This window comes from Populus nigra, chromosome 17 (genome assembly GCF_951802175.1).
Source record: "Populus nigra chromosome 17, ddPopNigr1.1, whole genome shotgun sequence".
Lineage (NCBI taxonomy): Eukaryota > Viridiplantae > Streptophyta > Magnoliopsida > Malpighiales > Salicaceae > Populus > Populus nigra.
Window position 1 is genome coordinate 669,873 of NC_084868.1, and position 23,097 is coordinate 692,969.

At 33.4% G+C, this 23,097-nt stretch overlaps 1 protein-coding gene across 1 annotated transcript; it reads right to left on the reverse strand.

Moving 5' to 3' along the window:
• Positions 1 to 5,940: 5,940 nt before the first annotated feature.
• On the reverse strand, positions 5,941 to 6,794 carry LOC133677037 (non-specific lipid-transfer protein Cor a 8.0101-like). The gene is made up of 2 exons (XM_062098871.1): positions 6,386 to 6,794; positions 5,941 to 6,246 (listed from the first exon to the last, which is right to left on the reverse strand). The coding sequence occupies exons 1-2, from the start codon at positions 6,727 to 6,729 to the stop codon at positions 6,237 to 6,239; spliced, it is 354 nt and encodes a 117-aa protein (XP_061954855.1). The 5' UTR covers positions 6,730 to 6,794; the 3' UTR covers positions 5,941 to 6,236.
• Between the last annotated feature and the right edge of the window lie 16,303 nt (positions 6,795 to 23,097).

The following is a 23,097-nucleotide window of genomic DNA, read 5'->3' on the forward strand; positions in this document are numbered from 1 at the left end:
CTCTTTCTTTATTTTATCAAAAGGATCTCTCTTAACTTTTTTTCTTTTCCTTTCAATTGTTTGTGTTACAAGTGTTCTAGCTTTTTTTACTAGTTAGACAACACTTTCACGATATTGTTATCAATGATGTACCATAACATCATTTTTGGTGATATTTTTTTATAGTCATCAAGAGAGCCAAAAGAATATTTTGGGTTAATAAAAGAATATGGCATGCAAGTGAACCTCAAACATGTCAAATCGTTGTATTGTGGATGTGTTTATGGATAAAATGTTTAAGATAAAATTTGTAAAAAAATTCAAACATGTTAAACACACAATCTAACAAAATATATATATATATATATATAACTTTACATCTATTTGTTAGATTAGGAATGAATTTTATAAGATTGTTCAACAGATCCGAGTTCTATATAAATATTTGAAATATTATTTTTTTTAATCAAATTATTGAATTTTAAAATTTTCAAAAATTATAAGTGTTTTCTCTATTTATTTCCTTATAATATATGACTATAGCATTAGCAATTAAAAACCCTAATTTTTATCCAATGTTATATGTTGCTGTAACTAATAATACAAGAATTGACCATTAAATGTGCAAAAGAAAAACTCGTAATTGAAGTGAAAAAAGAGTTAATTAAACTTTACTATTTTCTTCACTTGACAGCAATATATTCCAAATAATTGTCGATGTGATGAGGTGGCAAAAATAACAGGAAATATTCTAGAAGGAATTATTTCTAGAGATTTTTGTACATCATTCACAATGTGTTCTATGATCTTCACTTCAAGACTATATCAACTTCGTTTTTAATAGAACTCCTCAGGGGGTGTAAATCTCTTCTTGGATAAATACCTTTACAAAGTCCCTTAGAGACCCCTGGAGGTGTTGATGGGGGACCCTCCGAAGATCAAGTCAGTACGAGGTATTTTTATGCGGCAAAAAGACAATATTAATGAGCTTTTATGAAGATAGAAAAGAGGAAGGAGAAAAGGATGTAAAATTAAGGAAGAGGAAGCAGAAAATATGTTTATGTCTTAGAATATAAGGTTTCGAACCCCTTTCTGTATATTTCTGCTCTCTTTTATATTATCTTACTTGACTTGCTTCATACTGCCGCATGTGTGCGGCGTCCCGGCGAGAACATCCACCCTCAAAATCTTATCTAATGTGGCAAATGTGGGGAGAGAAGAAATTCTTGTCTTTTATTAGTGGAAAAATAGAATGGGAGTCGCCACATAGTATTTTGGTCACTAGGAACCCTAACTGGTCTCAAAGATCGGGTACGAGGATTGGTTGCGTAAAGGAAAGATATTAGCACCCCAAATACGCCTTACCTAAGATAAGCTGCATTATTTTATTGTCTGATAAAATTTAAAGTTTTATTGTGTTTTTTAGTTGTTGGTCCGTCTATGGTTTAAGAAAAAATTCTCTTCGGTAAAGAAATCTTTATCTTATTGGGTAAAACCTAACCGTTCTAACGTCAACAAATAATTTAATATCCGAAATATGTCTTACGTATAAGGTCATAATCCTAGATATTAAAAGAAAAAAATAATTTTTTTGGAATTTTTAAAACATTGGCTAGTTCTCGTGACTTTAATAAACTGGTTATTAAAGCCAAAATGCATGCTAAAACTTTTTTTTTTATGAAGATGCAATATGATTTTTTTAAATATATATATTTATTTTAGAGAGACTTGGCTGTATGCATGAAAAAAAATAAAAATTGTTATGTTTTGACGAAAACCGGGTATTTTAATACTGAATTTGTATTTTTACAATATAAAAATACAAACCAATATTGATTAAATTGCAGTAAAATTTTTAAAAAGTCATATATATTTTTTTTAAATAAATTTGTTGATTTTTTTATTGAACTGGATCTATCTCGGGTCACTGGCCCGAGTTACTAATCCAGCTGGGCAGATAAAAAGCAGCGTGAGCTTCCTCACGCGTGCTTGCTCAGCGACTGTTCAAGTGAATTATAATTCACTTGAACAGTAAAACATAACAGTAAAAAAACAAATGCATGCAGTGACAGAAACAATGCAACGTGAAGAGAAATGTGTGAAGCTTACCTGGTATCTAAAACAGATGAAGACGATGGCGATGAAACTGCTGCTCAGGATCGGTGGTGACTGGTTTTGGGGACGATGAAGACGAACAACGCTGGGTCTTTTTTCTTCTGGTTTTTCTCTGCTTTTTTTTTTTTAAATGATGAAGCCCCTGTGTTCTCCTCCTCTCTGTCTTTCCCTTCCCTTTTCTTTATGCTTTTCTCTCCTGTATTCCCCTCTCAACGGTTCTTGGCGTGGCTGCTGGGATGAAGAAGATAATGAGCTGATGATGGCGTTGGCAGTGCTGGCGCGGTTGTGATGGAGAATAGCAGGGGTTCTTCCCCTGTTTTCATATCTTTCCCGTCTTCTTCTTTCTCTGTTCCTTTCTGTATATTTTTTTTTAATCTTTTTCTCTCCCCTTTGTTCTTTTTCTTTCCCTCTCTATCTCGTCTTTTCTGTTCGCCCTTCTCCCTCTGCTTTTTTTTCTTTCCTCTCTCGTCGCCGTCACCTCTCTGTTTTTTTCTTTGCTGTCTTGTTCTCCCCTCGTGTTCTCCCCCCTTTGCCCCTCTGTTTCTCCTGCTTTTATAAGCCAGAGACCTTGTGCTGGTAACGGCCAGCTTGATAACGTTTGCAGAGGGATGACAGCCGTGACATATGCCCCATAATTAAAACAAATTGGCGCTGTTTCTGCTGTAATGTCTCACAGCCAGCTGCATGAAACCGTTGCTGATGAAGAAAGCAGTGAACAGTGTTCAGTGAAACGGCACCGTTTTCCAATTTTAAATGATATTTCTGATTTGGTCCTTGGATGTTTTTATAATCTTGTAATCAAACCCCTGGATAAATTATAATTGGGTCCCTTGATTCTAGCATTTTCTTCCGGTTTGATCCTTGGTTTCGGATTGTTTCAATTAAATCCCTAATTGACGATCAAACTTCAATAATTATACAATTAAACCCCTGATTTGACCAAATTAACTTTTTAAAATTATAATTGTACCCAGAACTTTAATTTCATCAAATAAAAGCCGAAAATGACTTAAAATCAATTTTTTCTTGCAATCAAACACTCCATAAATTCAATCAAACCTTAGATAAGATTTAGTTGAGTCCATAAACATCTGATTTTAGACTTTTCTTTCTCAAATTTAATTTTCCTTGTCAATAGGGCTCTCACCAGTAAAAAATATACTGTCAAATTTCAACCTTTTGCATTTTTGAATCTCTTCAACCAATTTGGCCTTTTTTCGACATTCCAACATCCTTTTCTCGCACCTATTATTTTTTTGGATTTCTTCCAAATATGTTTTTTTTATATATATATTTTTATATTTTCACATTTTTTTTTAGAACCCAAAAATGGGTAACAACACATACAACGTAGGAGGGGTAAAGTATAGGAGGCTTAGTATGAAGTTACCTTTCAATTATGCACTGAACCTGAGGGGTGTTGGGTTCAACTCACACACTGAGCCCATGAGGAGTTGGGTTCATTTTGTGACCATACCCAATAATGGTTAGGGACGGACACGCCATAACCCAACGTGGAGTTGGGCGCGATCGCGTCCCTGACCCAACAAGGGGTTGGACGCGGACACCATATAGCCCAATGTGGAGCAATCATCCTCCCTAATTGTTTGAAGTTGCCACCAAGTATTTTGATCTTTAGAAACCTTAATTGGTCTTCAGAGTCTGGAAAAAAAAAGATTGATTGTGTATAGAAAGGATAATATCACTCCTAATACATATTAACTAAGATAAGCTGCATTGTTTATTTGTTTGATCCGTAAGTCATTATTGTGTTTTTCTAATTGTTTGCTCTGTCTATTGGTTAAAAGCTGGTCCACCCAAATATATTTTTGTATTTGTTTCTTTTAATATTGAGAATACTTCTTACGTATAAGTTTATAATCCTTGAAATTAAAATAATTAGATTGAATGTTTTTTATTTGTTTTTGAAATATAGGCCAAGTTTTCATGGATTAAATAAACTTGTTATTAAATCAAAAAATACATGCATAAAGAATTTTTTTAATTTGGTATAAAAAAATGCTAAATTATGCCATGTTTTTTATTTGTATTATTATATTTTTTTATACAAAACATGATTTAGTCCTTAAAAATTTAGAGATGAGAGAAAAGGTCTGAATTTGTCACATTCTGATCATTAAAAAACATCCACCTTGGAGTTAATGAGTTCATCTAAAAGAGGTGAGTTCAATTGAAGGGATTTGGTCATTTAATCATGGTGAAAAAGTATATTATAATCTAGAAAGTTTATTTTGATTCAGTTTAATTTGAAGTTTTCAGACTAATTAGAATGTGTTATAGGGTTGGGAATGGAGTTGTTGAGGTTTTTAATATGTTTTTCTGTAAGTGTTTTTATGTGAAAACATGTTAAAATTTTGACTTTGAAGATCCAAAAACTCGGTTTTTGATTTTATGGTCACTAGAGATTACCTGAATTTGTTGTAGTGGACACATCACCTGCCTGGATGAATACTTTTTTTAAAATAAAATAAAAAATGCAAATAGGTTAGCTTTGCACACTTAAACTCATTTGGGTCATCTTTTCAAGCATCAACCTGCTTGGGTTTAGCTCTTATAATCCTTCCCTAAATTATTTTTGTTTTTTTTTACATTTTAAAATAAAATTCTTTTATATAAAAAATTAAAATAATGTTTTAAAAATTACATAATGATACCATACTTTTCAAGTAGGATTAGAAGTTTTTAATAGTAATGTTGTCAATTACTTTACTTTATGAATAATTATATATGAACATAATATGTACATTTAGGAGCATACATCATTTTATTATTATTATTATTAACAATCAATATAAATTAAGTAAAACAGTTCACGAGCATACATCATTTTTTTTAAAAAAAAAAAAAATTAAAATTGATTGTGCATTATTTATTGATTAGAATGAAAACTTGCAACTAATACATGCGAAGAGCCAGTTTGGAAATCACTATTTTAGCTATGACTGTGACTTTTAAGTGTTTGGTAATTTTTTAAAAGCTAATATCATCCATATATCCTCTATCCAGTGAATGACCGACGTGGGAAATTGCAAACGGAACAAGCCTTTTGGCAAAAATAATTTCCAAGGTACTCGCTCATTAAACTGGGCCCACCTACGCGACAGTAGTACATCTAGTAGCTGATGAATTAAATGCTACGTGTCCCATACAGGTGTGCAAGATGGCACCCAAACTTTGCATTTTATCAATTTAACCCTTACATTTAAAGTTTATCTCATCATTGTTCTCCATTTGGCGTCATCAAAGAAAGTAATTTATTTTCTCTATACCCCTTTGGCTTAATTTATTTTCAGGTTACCATTACATTTAAAGTTTATCTCATCATTGTTCTCCATTTGGCGTCATCAAACAAAGTATTTTATTTTCTCTATACGCCTTTGGCTCAATTTATTTTCAGGTTACCATTACTACTTCATGCATTAGCCTCCCCTTAGAAATTTCCAGTTCCACACTCAGCCACTCGGCTTCTAGTTGTTTTTTCTTAGTTTTTCTCGCCACGCAAAAATATATTGTTGGAAAATCATTCTGAAAGGAAGAATGATGTTAAGTACAAGATTCAGGACTAGGATGGAATTATTACATGGGAAATTATTGTAAGTGAAATTTATAATGAGGTATTTGATGTGCAAATAAATAGAATAGTAAATTATCGGTAAAGAGAAATAAAAGAGTGTGTTAGTTTATTTTGTCAATAAAATAAGAAGAGAAATTAAATATTTCTTGGAGGTTGAATTTTATATTTAGTGCTTGGAGAATATAATTTAATTTTCAAAAACATGGGGTAATGATGATAAATTATCCCCTTAATTAAATAATTCATATAAATAAAACCAAACAAGCTTAAATTCCATTACCATAAAGTTTAAGGTCCCATAAACTCCTTGGTAAACAACAAACACACGATTTTTTAGATTACATATTACATATAAACCATGGACGACGAGATTAGCAATAATCTTAACAACCTAACAAACTTGTAGGTCGAATTTTTTTTTTTTCGAATATTAAGATAGAAGATAATAATAATGATCAACTAAAATTTCAAATACGTAGAAGATAGCAACAACATAGGAGAGACTCGCTCAAGTGGAAACCGGGAGTTTGCAGCTCTAGCTGTCACTTCACTTAATCCTGCTTCGTAAAAATTGAAGGAAATATTAATAAGAAAAGTCTACTCTCTTCTCAAGTAATAGGAAAAAAAATACTATATATATAAACCGATTACACACACGATAGCGAAGACAAGATCGAGGTTGTGAAAAATGCAAACCTGGAGCAGTCAATGGAGGCGCTAATAGGGGAACGAATGTTAACTTTGCAGAAGCGAGGGAGAGCAGCTGCGAACCTGAAATTGACTATATGATACTGTTTGGCAGTTGTTTTCAAGCAATTACAAGTGTCTCGGCGGTCCTTGGTGGTTCTAGCAGCGTTGTTGACATTCTGAACTCCTTTGCAGCAACTGGGAGGAGGTATCCCACCCTTCAAAAAGTAGCTAAGGCACGCTGCCAAGTCAACTTTCACAGTATGACATGGTATCGAGGCTTCAATGTTCAACATGGGGGCAGTGACCAGTATGCATAGCAAGAGAGCACAGATCAGCTTAGCATTAGCCATGCCTTGATTTTCCAGAGGTATGCTTTAGTTGAGAGAGAAGGAGAAGTGCGATTTATTTAGAAGAAGTACCTGTGAGAATGAAGACAAGTTGTCTGCCTGAATTAATGACGGAGAATTGAGACCACTAATAATAAATATTTAATTAAATTAGAATTCAGGGGAAAAAAAAGCATTGCATTAATATAAATTTCTGAAATAAGAACTTGGATATCGGTTTAGATGCTTCGGAACGTAATTTGGACTCGTTTCTTCACGAAACCTGTTTGCTGGCAGAATTTAGATGTCATCTTTGAAAACTCATATCTCCCTCATGTGACATCGTTTTTGGCTGAAATTTGGAGCGTTTATATAAATTTGAGTCATGAATCCAAAAAAATTGAGTTTGCATCAATTGGACTTCTGTAGCTCCAGATATTCAAGTTGGAATGGCCGAAGGTCAACACTGGCAGATTGCGAGATTTGACTTTGAAGGCTGCGATTTCCATGCTCTTCCTTATTTTATTTTCTTGCCTTAGATGTCCAGAAAGGTATGGATGTTACCTTTTTAATTCCACTGGAATCACTTCATTTCAACCTCTAGAGCTCACGCTCTGCACAAAACATCGACTGAAGGTCAAATCTGCCAATTATCTCCAATTTACTCCTTTTGCATCTTTCATCCAAAAGAGCCTTCAAAACATAAAACAAAGAATATGAAGGCATTTTATATATAAAACATAGGCAAAACACTAGTTAAATGTGGGTGAAACTATTGAATAATATGGTTGCATCAGGTATATTCTATAACTCATTACATGTTGAAAAATTGACGTACACCTTTATTAGGTCCTAGGGATCATTGTTCTTAGAGCAGATTCTTAGTCAGATTTGGATGCTCAGTATTGTCAGATCAAGAACCTTTTTGACTAACTAGATTACTACAAGTTTCTGTTATGTAAAAAGATTTTATCTCACTTCGACTCCTTCATCAAAGTTGTAGTCCTAGACGTGTAGATGAATTTGGGCTTTTGAATCACTTGATTTCGATATCAGAGGCCTAAGATGTTCCCGTTTGAATATCTAACGTGAAGGTAGAGAATTCTGCCGCGAGAAGGATATTGACCCGAGTCTGCACTAAAGAAACTCTATTTTTGGCCTAGTTTTTGTGATTTTTGTTCTTAGTTCATACTCTCAGTCATATCAGGATTCTCGGCATTCATCAGTTTTTGAGTTAGACCCGGAGATTCCTTTTGACCAACTAGATTACTGCCAGTTTCTGTTCTATAAAAAGATTTTATCTCACTTCGACTTCTTCATCAAAGATTTATTCCTAGACGCGTACATGAATTTGGGCTTTTGAATCACTTGATTTCGATATCAGAAGCTCAAGATATTCCCATTTGAATATCTAACGTGAGGGCAGAAAATTCTGCCGCGGGAAGGATATAGCCCAAGTTCGCGGGGCTGATTCGAAGGATTTTTTGGGACCAAGGACTTAATCGAAATGTGCTAAATTGAGGGATTGAATTGAAGAAGGATATTGAAAGCTGGAGAGGGGGGCTGGATCATCATAAATGACAGGATTTTTACCCCACCGAATAAGGAAAATAGGACTTTGCAGCTGCACCCTCCATCTGATTTCTTTCCTTTTTTTTCTCTGCTGTTTTCCTTTCTCATCATGCCTGATTTTTGGAGCTGAAGAACACGTTTTTGTTGCCTCATTTCAAAGGGAGCAACTAGCCCTATGGAAGGAAAGAAAAGAGCCACACCATCCTCTAACTAGGAAAGAAATCACTGCTGATCACAAAATCAGAATCAAACATTCTGGTTTCCTATTTCTGCTCATCCGAGAATACACCCTAGAGTTAATGTAATATTTGTTTCCTAAATAAAGCCGTGTATAGGCTATATAGAAGCCTCGGCTGCTGACCTAAAAGGAGGAGGGGGAAAACGCACAAAGAAAGAGCATAAAAGGGGGCAGAAAAAAGGAGAAAAAAAAGGAGGAGAAAAAGAGAGGCAAGCCGCAGGAAAAACAAGAAAGAGCAAGAGAACAGACTCCACCAGCACATCACAGATTCAGCGTCATTGTTTTCGTCTGTCAGGAGGCACGCGTGAGCTGTTTCTTGGTCTTTTCTTTCATTTCCTGCAAAACAGGATCTGCAGGTGTTTCTTCCCTAGTGCTCCAGCTGCGAGAACTTTAGGGACCCTCGCGTTCTTTTCTCTTCTTACGCCTGCTGGAGGAAGGTGTTACTGTGAGGTTGGGAAGATTGATAGTAGAAGAGAAAGAAGAGAAAAAAAAGGGAAAAGAGAAGAGAAACCATAAACCAGCAGGGACTACCTGTTGGTCTTGGCTTCATTTTTTTTGGCATATTAGATCTGCAGCAGGGACGAAGGAAGTGCAGGAACCCGTTGGAGAGCGACTGACGAAGATTGCATACGTTAAAACTCAGGAGACGAATAGAGAATAGGGGGAAAGAGCTGGAACAGACGACCACACTGATCGTCTAGCCAGCAAGCCTTCAACAGCGTTGCAGCTCCTTCGTCTGCCTCCAGGTCTGTTTCTCTTCACCTTTTGCATGCTTTTCCTTTGTGTTTGTACTGTTCAAGTGAAATATAATTCACTTGAACAGTAGTCGGGTCTTCTTTAAATGCATTTTCCTTTTTGAATACTGTCTTGGTGTGTGAATGCATCATCCCTTTACAAGCATGGTATATCATTTATAGCACTGGAGTGTTTGTTTTAAAACAAATGTGCAATGGTTTATCATTTATGTTAAGCACCGGAGTGTTTGCTGAAAAAAAATGTTTTCTTGTGTGTTGCATACAATCAATACCCTTACATGTTTTAGAACGTTTTTTATGTACAAAAATATTTGGAAGTTTTAAAAATGTGTTTTCGCATGGATTTCTTAAACACCAAAAAATTGTTTTCTTGCATTTCTGGTTTTTACAACATGTTTGTAAAACTCCAAAGGGTATTGGCCAATATTCCAAAAAAATACAAAAATCTTATTTTGGGGGGAATTCATCTATTATTCACCGCTAATATTTGGGTAAAGAAATCCTTAAAGGACGAATATCCAAAATATTATTGGGAGTAATAAATCGAGGACATTTCAATTTTTTATTCCACGGTTTACGAGATGTGAGAGTATAAAACACTAAGACAAAAAAAATAGGTTTTTAAAGCACCCTAGATTTCTAAATTTTTGTCCCTCCTCCTTGCGATTTACGAGTCGCAAACTCTTGAAAAACTAAGGGGAAAATGAGCTTTTAAAGCACATGGAACTGCCTTGGATTTCAATCCTAATAATTTTAGTTTGAATCAAAACCTAGAAAACTGATGGGATTAGAAAACACCAACACCATAGCAATTATAAGACAAACCAAACACCAAGCAGCTTACCTTAGGTAGGGCGTCCTAGGGGTGCTAATACCTTCCCTTTACGCAACCAGTCCCTTGCCTTTAGAATCTCTGAAAGACCAGTTAGGTTTCCTAGTGACCATAACACTAGGTGGCGACTCCTTCACAAACAAAACAAAGACCCCGAAATCAATCGAGGATCGCCGCGCTCCGCCACGAGGGTGCGACATACCTTATGTTGAACCACTAGAAATTATTGAAAACCTCTTTCAAGGTTTCTAAATGATTGACTATTAATATGAATAATAGAGGAATACAACACTGCATTGTTCCCTTTCCATACAGCCAACAATGATTTAACAACAAGAAATTTTCAGTCAAAATAGTTGAAAAAGGGTTATTTCATGTCCGTTCATATTCAACAAAGGCATTGGTGGCTTCGACACTAATGATACTAACAACTTCCGAAGGAAATCAGACAAACCCAAGGAAATCAGCTTTCCCTTATCTTTATTTTCCTTTAGCACAGTCTCAATGAGTTTCCAATTGAACCCCCTGTTGATTGTCCTATATTGATCGACTTCACCTAGGTGCAGCAGTTTAGCAACATCAACAGTTGTGTCTTTGATCCTTTGTCTGAAGTACACTTTATGACGCTCATTTATAAAGTTCCAGATCAGAGCATATTCCTCAATGGTGGGGGTCATGTTAACATCCCTAAAGGTGAAACATTTGAAACCCGGATCCCACAAAAATACATCAAGGCCTTGACTATAGAAATGTTTATTAAGAGCCTTACTAGAAAGGCAATTCTCTCATATCTTCTCCGGAACAGGGTCTCATTCACATTACTCAAGACTAACACAAGCTTCTCTATATTATCCATAGAGCAATTTACTTTGGTCATGTGCAGTAATTCCGCAACTTTGGTCCTTAGGCAATCCCCTTTAATTAATTGCATCATCTTAGAGTTTTGCTCATACTCGGAAAAAGTCATTAAATTCGTGGTCTTATCTCAGAGAATCTTGTAAAGTTTAGGATTTGATAAGGTTTGCCTTGGTGCAAAATGAATTATTAAGGAGTTCATATCCTATGGACAAGTTCTAAGCCACTATATAAAAGGTAGGCTTACTACTTGGTCTTAAAAGGGTTTATGATCTACGTAGTGACCATCTTTCATGAATACAGTATGGGGGTTTATAATGAATGGTTATGACACAATTTAACCACCATTACTTAGTAAACGCTCAGCTCATAGTTGAATGTTTCTCGAATCTAAACCCCGACTGAAAGTCATGAAACAGATCACTACTTCCCACATAAAAAAAAAATGCATGAGCAATATGTAAAAATACATGTAAAAATTATATTGTATAGACAAACAAAAATAAACAAGCAAATAAACAAACAAATAAAGCTCAGTCTGACCAAACAAGTCCCTAGTGGAGTCACCATCTTGTCATGATGTTCACAGTGTCGAATGGTGGATCGATCTTCTGGAATCAAAGGGTTTTGAGATTTGATCATAAAGTTATAATTATATGATTTAGGAGTCGTCATCTAATATAATAGTCACTAAAACACCTAATAATGTACAAGAGTCTGAGTAATGGGACTAGTTGTAAAAGAGGATGATGCATCACTCCCACTACATTTTACCTATGGTAAGCTACATCGTTGATAGATTGTTAATCTAAGGTATGTTTTAATTTGTTCGTCTCATTTATGGTTTAAGAAAGATCTCCTTTTATACCAAATATTAAAGTCTACAATTAAATCCTAATACTCTGAATATAATAAAACAAATAAATTTTTATAGGATTTTTGTTATTTTTGTCAAATCCTAATAGATAATTATAAACTGGTTACGAAATCCACTTTGCATGATAAAATATGATTTTGTATTTTAGAAAATATGTATGAAAAACCTTTAGAGTTTGGTCGTATGTATGAAAAAAAAAACATATTTTTTGTGTTTTTAAAATGAGGATTTTTTTTAATTGTTTTATATTTCAAAGAAAACCAAGTATTTTTAATATTGGACTTGTATCTTACAGTGTAAGTCTACAGTCTAATATTAAATGAAGTTATAAGAAAACATATTTTTATGTTTTTTTTAAATGAGGCCCCTAATTGAATTATGATTCTCAGAATCAATTCAATTTTATCCCTGCCAAGTTTCAAAAGCGCTACTTAATCCAACGTGTTTCTCATCTTGGTCCTTAATCTTGATGTAAGCCCCGAGGATTTTAAAGAAGTTAAAGGTTTAATTTTGCATCATTCTCCGCTTTCTTCTATTGACTCAGTTGTCAGTGAGTCATTAGCTAAAAAAATACATCTTCAGTCTTATTCTGAAGTAGAAAATTATTTCTACTTCTAATCCTTATATGCTAGCAGTACCTTCTAAGTCACTTTCTAATGATCAAAATAAGCATTGCATAAAGGTTGCCTTTGACGAGTACAGTGTTTGTAAGCATAAAAGTCATTGAAAGGCTTAGTGTCCTAAGTTGAGACAACACAATCAATCACAACAACAATCTCAAGCTTGGAAACCTGGCAACCAGTTACAATCTAATGCTCACAGACCACCTCAAGATTACAAACCACAACAGTCTAATACTATAATAGTAGTTTCTTCAGGTCCTATCATTGATCATAGTACTCTGACTGAGCAACTTTACAAGTTTCTCCCCTTACAACCACATGCTATGTCTTTTTTTTCATAAGCCAGAGTCCTCATAGTTCTTCGGGTATGTCACATTTTAAACGGATTATGAATTCTGGTGCTTCATATCATATGTCTCCTGATTATTCATCTTTTATTTTTTTATCTCATGACTGGTAATGACACTCATATGCCTTTGGCAAATGTTGGTTCTGTTATCACACCTCACTTGTCTCTATTTAATGTTTATTTTATTTCAAAACTCGCATTGAATCTTGCTTTTGTTGGTCAGTTCTGTGATTCTGGGAATTATTTAGTCATCTTTTCCTCTTTTCTTTTTATGCAGGATCTGTAGTCGTAGGAGAAGGGGACTATATATTTTGAATGAGTTAAAAGTGTCAGTTGTTGTTGTTGCTACTAGTGTTGATTTGTCTTATTTATGTTTGTCTATCCTTAATGTTTATCTTATTTCAAAACTCGCATTGAGTCCTTCTTCTAGTTTTTATGTTTGATTTATCTTTTTCTTCTAGTTTTTATTTATAGCATTCTCATCTAAGTCATATTTCATCTTCTTATTTGAGATTTTTTACAGCTATAGTAGTTTTAGGAAATTTGCAAACTTGTGATATTTCTGATTGTAGTGGATGTAACTGATAAAATTTTTTGTTATACCTTTTAGTCAATGTATTTATATTTCTTCTTCTTCTTCATTTGATTTGATTCATTCTGATGCATGGTGACCTTCTCCTTGTTTCCACAAAAAAAGAGTCGATATTATGTTTTTTTATTGATGATCATACTCCTTATTTTTATATTTATTTAATGAAACATGGTTCTGAATTCTTGTCAAAACTCAACATTCTATTGTTATCAAATGTTTTAGATGTGATTTGAGTGAGGAATACACCTGTAATAAATTTTGTGAGTTGTTTTCCCTAGATGGAACTTTTCACTAAATTTCGTGTACAAATACTCTTGAGCAAAATAACATTGCTGAAAGAAAACATAGGCACAATGTTGAAACTACTCATTCTCTCTTGTTATCTACTTCTATTCCTGGTGTGTTTTGTGGTGAAGTTGTTCTTACTGCTGTAGGTTTGATTAATACAATTTTATCTTCTTATATTTTAGTTTCTCCTTTTGAAAGTTGTATGTGTATGTTTCATTCTTCTTCTTCATGTAAAATACAGTAAATTATCCTCTTAATATGTTATTTGTGTCTTTCTTGGTTATGCAGAATGTAAAAGGGGGTATTGTTATTTTGATCCAATAACTTAAAAACTTTATATGTCTCATCATGTTGTCTTTCTCGAGCATATACCTTTCTTTTCTATTTCATCCAATACTCATAACTTGACTATATATGATCTTATTCATGTAAATCTCTTTTCTAAGGATTATGATAGTATATCATCTCAAGTTCGTAGTATTTCAAATCCTTATTCTAATATTCTTACCTTGGTACCTCTACATTCTACTCGATACTGATTATTCTGTAGGAACTAACACTTTACTCTCCAATACACCTAAAGCTCTCTCTTCCTTTATGGTCTCTTAAGCGCTGTCTGAGATTGTGGATCCACCTCTACATCAATCCATACATATTCATAAGTCCACAAAGTTACTAGATTTTATCTATTCTTGATATTCTTCATCTTTTACTTCCTTTTCAGCTATTATTCATTATCTCTTTGAGCTATCTTCCTATAAAGAGGCAATTCTTGATCCTCTTTGGCAACAAGCTATGAAAAAGAAACCTTCAGCTTTGTATAAGATAAATATTTGGGATTTGGTTTCTCTACCTCCTAGTAAGAGTGTTATTGGTTGTCAATGAGTGTTTAAGATCAAGACTAATTATAATGAATCTATTGAGCAATACAAAGCTATGTTGGTTAAAAAAGGATACTCTCAACAGTATGGTATACATTATGAGGAGACAATTGCTCATGTTTCAAAAAATGACTGTTATTTGTACTCTCATTGTAGTAGTTTTGGTTTGTCAGTGGCATATCTTTTCAGTTGATGTTTAAAATACCTTCTTGAATGGAGATATTCAAGAAGAAGTTTATATGACTCCCTTTCCTAGTGTTTCACATGATTTTGGATATGTTTGCAAGCTCAATAAAACATTAGATGATCTTAAACAAACACTTCTTGCTTAGTTTGATAAATTTTCTATTGTGATGTGTTCTCTTAGATTTGTTTCTAGTAATCATGATTTTGCTTTTTTTGTTAAGTGCATTTGTGTTGGTCGTATCATTTTGTTTTTATATCTTCATGATATGATTATTACTAGTGATGATATTGATGGTATTCAGTTTTGAAAGTAGAGTTATCTAGACAGTTTAAAATGAAAGATTTAGGTTTTCTATAATATTTCCTAGGTATTGAGATATCCTGCTCACCTAGAGGTTATCTTCTTTCTCGGTCGAAATAAGTTGCAGTTACTCCTATTGAGGTTATCATAAATTATTCTTCTTCTGATGATTTACTTTTGTTAGATACTACTTTATATCGTACTATTGTTTGAAGTTTAGTATATCTCACTATTATTAATCCAGATATTGCATATGTTGTTCATGTTATAGCCAGTTTGTTGTTTCTCCTACTATGTTCATTGGGCCATGTTTTTTTATATTTTGCGATATCTTTGAGGTACAATCTTTTAGAGTTTTTTACTTTCATCCATATTTTTCTTGGAGTTGCGTTCATATTTTGATGTTGATCATGACAGTGATCCCATAAATCGCAAGTCTGTTACTGGTTTCTGTATCTTTTTGGATCATTCTCTTATGTCGATACACAATGTCGCTCGTTGGCTCTATTTTGTTTTATTAAAAAAATAATTGGGGAAATGAAAATTTTATTGGAATCGCCATCTAGTAATTTGAGGGAACTAGAAATCCCAATTAGACACTGGTCTTCTATATTCAAGTACTTGGTTAGTTATGATTAAGGGAAGTAAGACATCACCTTTAAATCATCATTTCAAGTGAAAGGTTACGCTTACTTGTGTTTTTATTTTATTTTATTCAAAAGCTATAATATTATGAGCTTATTTGCAATTTGTTTTTTTAGGGTTAACATTGATCCTTAAAAATAGGAGACACATCAAGAAATGACATCAATCCCTAAAATTAGAAGACTCGTCGTAATGTTTATGTTTAACCATAAAAACATGAGTTACGTCCAATTTGCAAAAAGAAAATATGGACATAATCCATATTTGTTTCTAAACTTTTTGACATCTGTCCTTTTTTAATTTAAAAAAAACAGAGATGTGTCAACGAATAACATTCATTCCTGAAAGGGAAGATTACGTTGGAATTGCTAAGAAAAGGGTATAATCTATATTTAAGAATTGAGCTTTGAACCCGTGTACAATGACAGGATAAACTGGGTGCTGGACTCGTGTTGTCATTCTTCTTTATATTTATTTTGGGTATTTCAAAAAAATACAAAACAAAAATAAAGATAAATGTATAAAAATTCAAACAAAATACCCTTAAAAGTCCATAAAATTACCAGAGTGTCACTGTATAGAAACAAAACAGAAATACCCTTGAAATTCCCTGGAAATGATTAAAAAAAACCCTTGTGGCACGTGTAGCTCACACCGAGGGAACTTTTTCGACAAGATCCCAGGCCAAAAAGGACAAATTTTGGTATATCTCAGTGAGAGGATTCTAATAATGATGGTATTGGTGGTCGTTGATTGTTGACGAGAGAGAATCGATTGTTTGAAGCTTTGGGTGGCTGAAAATGTTGCATCCTTTTCCCAAACATTTTAGGAGGCGAAATCGATGAAAACCACCTGGGTTTGCTTGCAAGGAGGAGATGAATCTTTCTGTGGTGGTCTAGTGGCTTGATGTGGCCGAAGTTGTGGGATCTAAAGACAGAGAGAAACACCGACGAGAGGAGAGAGAGTCTCTGAGGTTTTCTATGGTGAGGATGCGAGCATGGTAAGACGGTGCACCTGGAGCTTGTGGATCGTTAGATCACTTTTGAATTGATCCTTTGGCTACAATTTGGTTGATCTAAAAATTATCTGATGATCCTGATTAACAAATATTTGCTTGATCTAAAAATTGATCTGACGGTCCGGATTGACAAATATTTGTTTTGGTATGATAAGATGCATTGGATGCTTAGACACCAGGTGTCATAATATTTTTTTTGGATTATTCCTCAAATTTATATTTTCTCTTCAAAAAAAAATTCAAACTAAAAACAAAAAATCCAAAAAAATAGTCGTAGTGAGAAGAAGAGGCTAGAGCACCTAGAAAAATGGCTAAAAATTGGTTGAGGAGGTTCAAAATACAAAGATTGAAATTTAATAGTATATCGTTGATTGATGAGAGCCTTGTTGACAAAGAAAAATTCAATTTGACAAAGAAATGTCCAAAGTCAGATGTTTATAAACTCAATTAAATTTTATTGAAGGTTTTATTGAATTTATGGAGGGTTTGATTGCAAGAAAAATTGATTTTTAAGTCAATTTGGAGTTCTAATTGAAAGAAGTTAAAGTTCTGAGGTAAATTTAGAATGATTGAGAATTGATTTGGTCAAATAAATGGGCTTCATTGCATAAATATTAAAGTTTAACGACCAATTAGGAACTTAATTGAATAAATTCAAAACCATGGACCAAAGAGAAAATGGTGTTGAAATATGGGCTTAGAGTTGAAGTTCGTCAGGGGTGAAATTGAACACAATAGAACATTTTATACCAATCAGGGGTGTAATTAGAAAGATATCACAAATCAAAAGACTAAAGCCTAAGTATCCAAAATGACGAAATTTTAAAGATGATTATTCATCTTCTTCTGCAATGAGGCCGCCCGAGGGGCCTCCTTCCCAAGGCGTTTGACACCTTGTTGCTTCCCCAAATTAGACGAAACCCACACGCAAATGATCCCCTGACACTTGACCACACGACAGTGTAAGCCGTTAGGTCTAATTGAGGCTGCAGGGGCAGTGGCACCGCCTTAAAGTGGCCAACCCCACCAATCATTTTCCTGGATAAAACTGACAATTCATCATTGCTACTTTGAAACAATGGTTAGGATGCTTTCGGGTCGATCCTATGATCGATGTTTGGCACCAAAAGAGACAAAGTGTCCCTCTTCAATCTTCTATCGCCTATAAATAGATTTGATTTTCATGGTCCAGGGGTGTAAAGAAATGGGTGCGCAATTGACAAAAAAAACCAGCCTCCCCCCTCATTTCTGCTGCTAGCCGAACCTTTATCCTCTCTCCCTCTTTCTCCACTGTTGTGTTCAGACGGCAAAACTTTCACCATCGTCTGCCAATACAACAACACCACCGAGAATTGCCACTAGCTTCACCATGAACAGTCAGCACCACCACCGCTAGAGAACCAAATGAGAAGAACAAAAAAATATAGTGAAAGAGCTGAGAAAACCGAAAGCAGCTGGGAAGAAGAAAAAAACAGAAATCGGCAGCAACCACCGTCTGCAACCACAACAACACCATCAAGAACCGCCATTAGCATCACCGTGAGCCGCCAGCATCACCAACGCCGCCAGGTCAGCTTCCTTCTTCTTCTTCTTCAATGCCTCAATTGTTCTTCAAGTGAACAGTGGAGAGCATCTCCACTATTCACTAGGTAGGGCAACGCCGACGCATACCAAAATTCATGGGTTGGGTCTGGCCCAGTCCAAAACTTTTCAAAAAAAATCCTTTGGCAAAATTTTATGGTTTTCCAGCATATTGTTTTTATCAATTTCGCTTAATATTGTTTTGTATTTTTATACTGTAAAGATACAAGTCTTGTATTAAAATACCTGATTTTCGTTGAAACATTGCAAAAATTACAAAAAAAACAAAAAGGATGTTTTGTTTTCTTGAATACGGCCAAGTCTCTTTAAAAAAAAATCATATCATATTTTCATTCAACAAAAATTCAAAAATATATGTTAATATGCATTTTGGCTTTAATAACCAGTTTATTAAATTCACGAGAATTAGACCAATATTTCAAAAATTCCAAAAAAAATATTTTCTTTTCTTTTAATATCTAGGATTACAAATTTATACGTAAAATATATTCCTAATATTAAAAAAAAGTTTTTTTTATAAACTTTAGAACGGTTAGGTTTCTACCCGATAAGATGAGGATCTCCTTACCAAGGAGGACTTTTCTTAAAACATTGACAAACCAACAATTATAAAATACAGCAAGGCCTTAGATTTTATCAGACAATCAAGCAAATGCAACTTACTTTAGGTATGGTGTATTTGAGGTGCTACTACATTTTCTTTACGCAACCAGTTCCCGTACCCAATCTCTGAGACCAGTTAGCGTTCCTAGTGACCAAAATAATAGGTGGCGACTCTCATTCCATCTTTCCACTAAAAAAAAACAAGAAATTTTTGTATCCTCATATTTCTTGATTTTCAGATCCTTACATGAAGTGGAATATCGCTGCGACGCCGCACACATGCGACGCCTGGTGACGTGACAAGATACGATCAAAAAACATATTTTTTAAGGGTTGAGATGGATTTGGGTTTTAATCTAGTATGGCATGCCGTATTAGATCAGATCCAATCAAAGGTTCAGAAGTAATACAATTAGATCTAACTATTAGGATATTTTTCGTACTTTTTGAATTGTTTTCTTTATAAAAATCAATATCTTACTAGAAGAAAAACTAAAAAAATATATTTAAAGTATAATTTGAGTTATTATCATTTCATCTTCTTTGTCCCCCTTTTTTTTTTTTTTGCAAACTTTTCACTTGTTACCACTTAAAGAAGCACGCCATTTATGTCCAGAAAAAACGACAATAGACACGGAGTTGTCTTGAAGAAAGTTTTCTCATTAACCAACTGTTCCATTGAAAACAAAATATACATTATTAATTTTTGTTTTATTATATATATACACACACACATGGGTAAAACTAAAAAATCAAATTAGTATTAGAAAAAGCTCGTTTCAACTACTAAAAATCAATTTTGATTACCAAAAAATATTTTTCAACTAGTTTCAACTTGGTGGACACGGTTTTGATATGGTTTGACTCATTTTGACCCGATGGACACGGTTTTGACCGAAAATGATGGTCTTGACCCTAAACAGCCTGAAACTCATTTTTTACCCTAGTCAACATGGTTTGACCAAAATTGCTTGATGAGATCAATTTTCATTGAAATTTACAGTTTTGACCCGAAATGTCCTGAAACTCATTTTTTATCAAAATCGACACTATTTGACTCATGTTGACCTGTGTACACGGTTTTCACTGAAAATGATGATTTTGACTCAAAACAACTTGAAATTCATTTTTTACCCCGGTCAACGTGGTTTGACCCGTATTGCCTTGTAGGATCAATTTTCACCGAAAATGACAGTTTTACCTTAAATTGCCCGAAACTCATTTTTTATCTTGGTTGACACGATTTGATTCGTATTGACCTGGTGGACATGGTTTTGACCGAAAATGACAGTTTTGATCTAAAACAGCCTGAAACTCATTTTTTTACCCTGATCGACGTGGTTTGATCTGTATTGCTTGGTGGGACCGGTTTTCACTGAAAATGATAGTTTTGACCTAAAATGGCCTAAAATTCTTTTTTTTATCCCAATCGACACGGTTTCTTGGAAGAGCAAGAGAAAATCCATTGTTTCTCAATCTTCAACTGAAGCAGAATATTGTGTTATGACATCTATTACCAAAGAGATTGTTGGGTTACATTGGTTACTTGCAAATATAGGAGTTCCTCCTTCTCATCCCACTCGTATTGTGACAACTAGAGTTCTATTCATATTGCTCACAACTCAGTTTTTCATGAACGAACTAAGCACATTTAGATTGATTGTCATCTTACTCGTCATTGTCTTAAGCATGGCACCATTATTTTGCCCTTTATTTCATTTTTTTTTCAAATTACAGATTTCTTTACCAAGTCATATTCTATTTCTCGATTTTATTTTTTAGGTGGCAAACTCTCAATGCTTGTAGCTGTTGCATCTTGAGTTTGAAGGGAGATGTTATAAAATATAAGGTTATTTTTATTATAAGTATAATAGTAGTCCTTTTATTTTCTTTTCAGTTTTATTTGTTTAGCCTATATATAGTCTCTTTGTATTTAGATTAAACTAATTCTATTTTATTATTTGATTACATTAGATAGTATCAATAAAACCCTAATTCCTCCATTTTATTTTTGCATTTCTCTTTATTTCTTTGGATGGTATAACATGGTCCACCTTTTTATTTTTTTGTTTAGCCCTATGCATAAAGTTTCAATAAATAGATGCTAAACTAGATGTCATGCCCGAGCGATGCCGCGGGTTTGTGGCATGCTTGTGCGTTGTCGTGGGTTTATGGAAAAAAAAATTATATAAAGAAAAACTGTTGCAATCCATAATATTTTCAAGGAAAAAGCTACAAAGCTAAATTCTAAATCAGCTTGATATTAAAAAAATAAAATTAACAAAGAAAATTTTAGAAAAAATCATAACAAAAAAAATAACAAAAGGAAAAAAAACCGTGTAGGGAAACACTGTAGCAATCTATAGTGTTTCATGAGAAAATCTACAGTTGTAATTCTTAACTACCTCAATATTAAAAATAATAAAATCAACAAAGATAATTATGAAAAAAATCATAACAAAAAAAATCATGTGGGGAAACATTATAGCAATCTACAGTGTTTTAAAGAAAATAACTATGAAGCTAAATTTTCAACCAGCTCAATATGAAAAAAAAAAATCAACGGAGAAAATTCTGAAAAAAAATCATAAAAAAGAAAAAACAAAACCATGTGGGAAATATTGTAGCAATCTACAGTGTTTTAAAGAAAAAAAACTACAAAGCTAATGTAACATCCTCAAATTATAATGTTATGAAATCTCAAACATTTCTTTACTAATGTCAAGTATTGAATAATATGTCTAAGATTATAGGAATTTTGTTTTTGAAAATTTCGGTAGAGTTTCCTTGATTTTTTGTCAAATTTCTGAATTTCTCTAAAATTTTTGAAATTTTAACCCAAGCTAAGGCATCATATTAGAAGGCTCCACGCAAATGTTCTGAATTTTCTGATAACCTAATCAAGAGTTATGAATTTTTTTATTTTACATGAAACTAGTCAATTTATGATTTTTCGCCCAGAGGTTTTACAGCTAAATTCTCAACCAACTCCATATTAAAAAAAAATCAACAAAAATAATTCTGAAAAAAAAACACAAAAAAATAAAATAAAACACAATTTTGGAAAAACAAATGAAAAAAAAAACATCTGGGAAAGTTAAAGCTAAATTCTCAATCAGCTCAATATTAAAAAAAAAATGGACAAAGATAATTTTGTAAAAAAAAACATGTAGGGAAACACTGTAGCAAAACAAAAACCACGTGGGAAACATTGTAACAATCCACAGTGTTTTAAAGAAAAACTACGAAGTAAAATTCTCAATCAGTTTAATATGAAAAAAATAAAATCGATAAAGATTATTTTGAAAAAAAAAACAATTCATAAAAAAAAATCTTGTAGGGAAACATTGTAGTTATTCATAATGTTTTAAAGAAAAAAAACTATAGAACTCAATTTTCAACCAGTTCAATATTAAAAAAAAATCGACAAAGATAATTTAAAAAAAACAAAAAAAAAGACAATCTTGGAAAAAAAAGGAAAAAAAAAACATGTAAAACCCAAAAAAAACAAAGACAAAAAAAATGGGGAAAGACAAAAAAAAAAGACAAAACAAAAAAAAATGAAAAAAAATGAAAAAACAAAACAAAAAAAATGAAAAATCCAAAAATAATAAAACTTGTGGGACAGTATTTTCCCCGCATGTTTTAGAGTATTAATTAATTGGCCTAGCAACGTACGTGTTTGAAACCTATAAATTAAATTCAATTTAGAGTCAAATTAGATGAAAGACCCTCTAATTTGCTATGGTAATCTCACTTTAAATTAACATTGAAAATAATATTTTAAAAATACTCATATATTAACGCAAGCTCTATTTTTACCTCGTAACCCTTGCATGCCTCATTTTTTCCTCTGGAAAACCACTGGCAATACTCATATCCTCTCTGGTGGATGATGCTCTCCTTTACTCGAGTTCATGATAGGAAGCGCTTTCTGATAAATGAAAATGGCTTCATCATAGCATGCCAAAGATAAATATGCATTTCCAATGTTGCAATCAACTGAAGCCACGTCTGTGTCCTCGCCATTTTCTTCCATGGCCATGCTTGCTACAACGTAATGCTCGAGAACAGATTCATAATTACTTCTTGCATCACAGATAACACCCATATGAGCCTTCTATCTTTTGTTTTAATCTTTCTTTTTTTTTAATTTTACATCCCAAACCCTAATG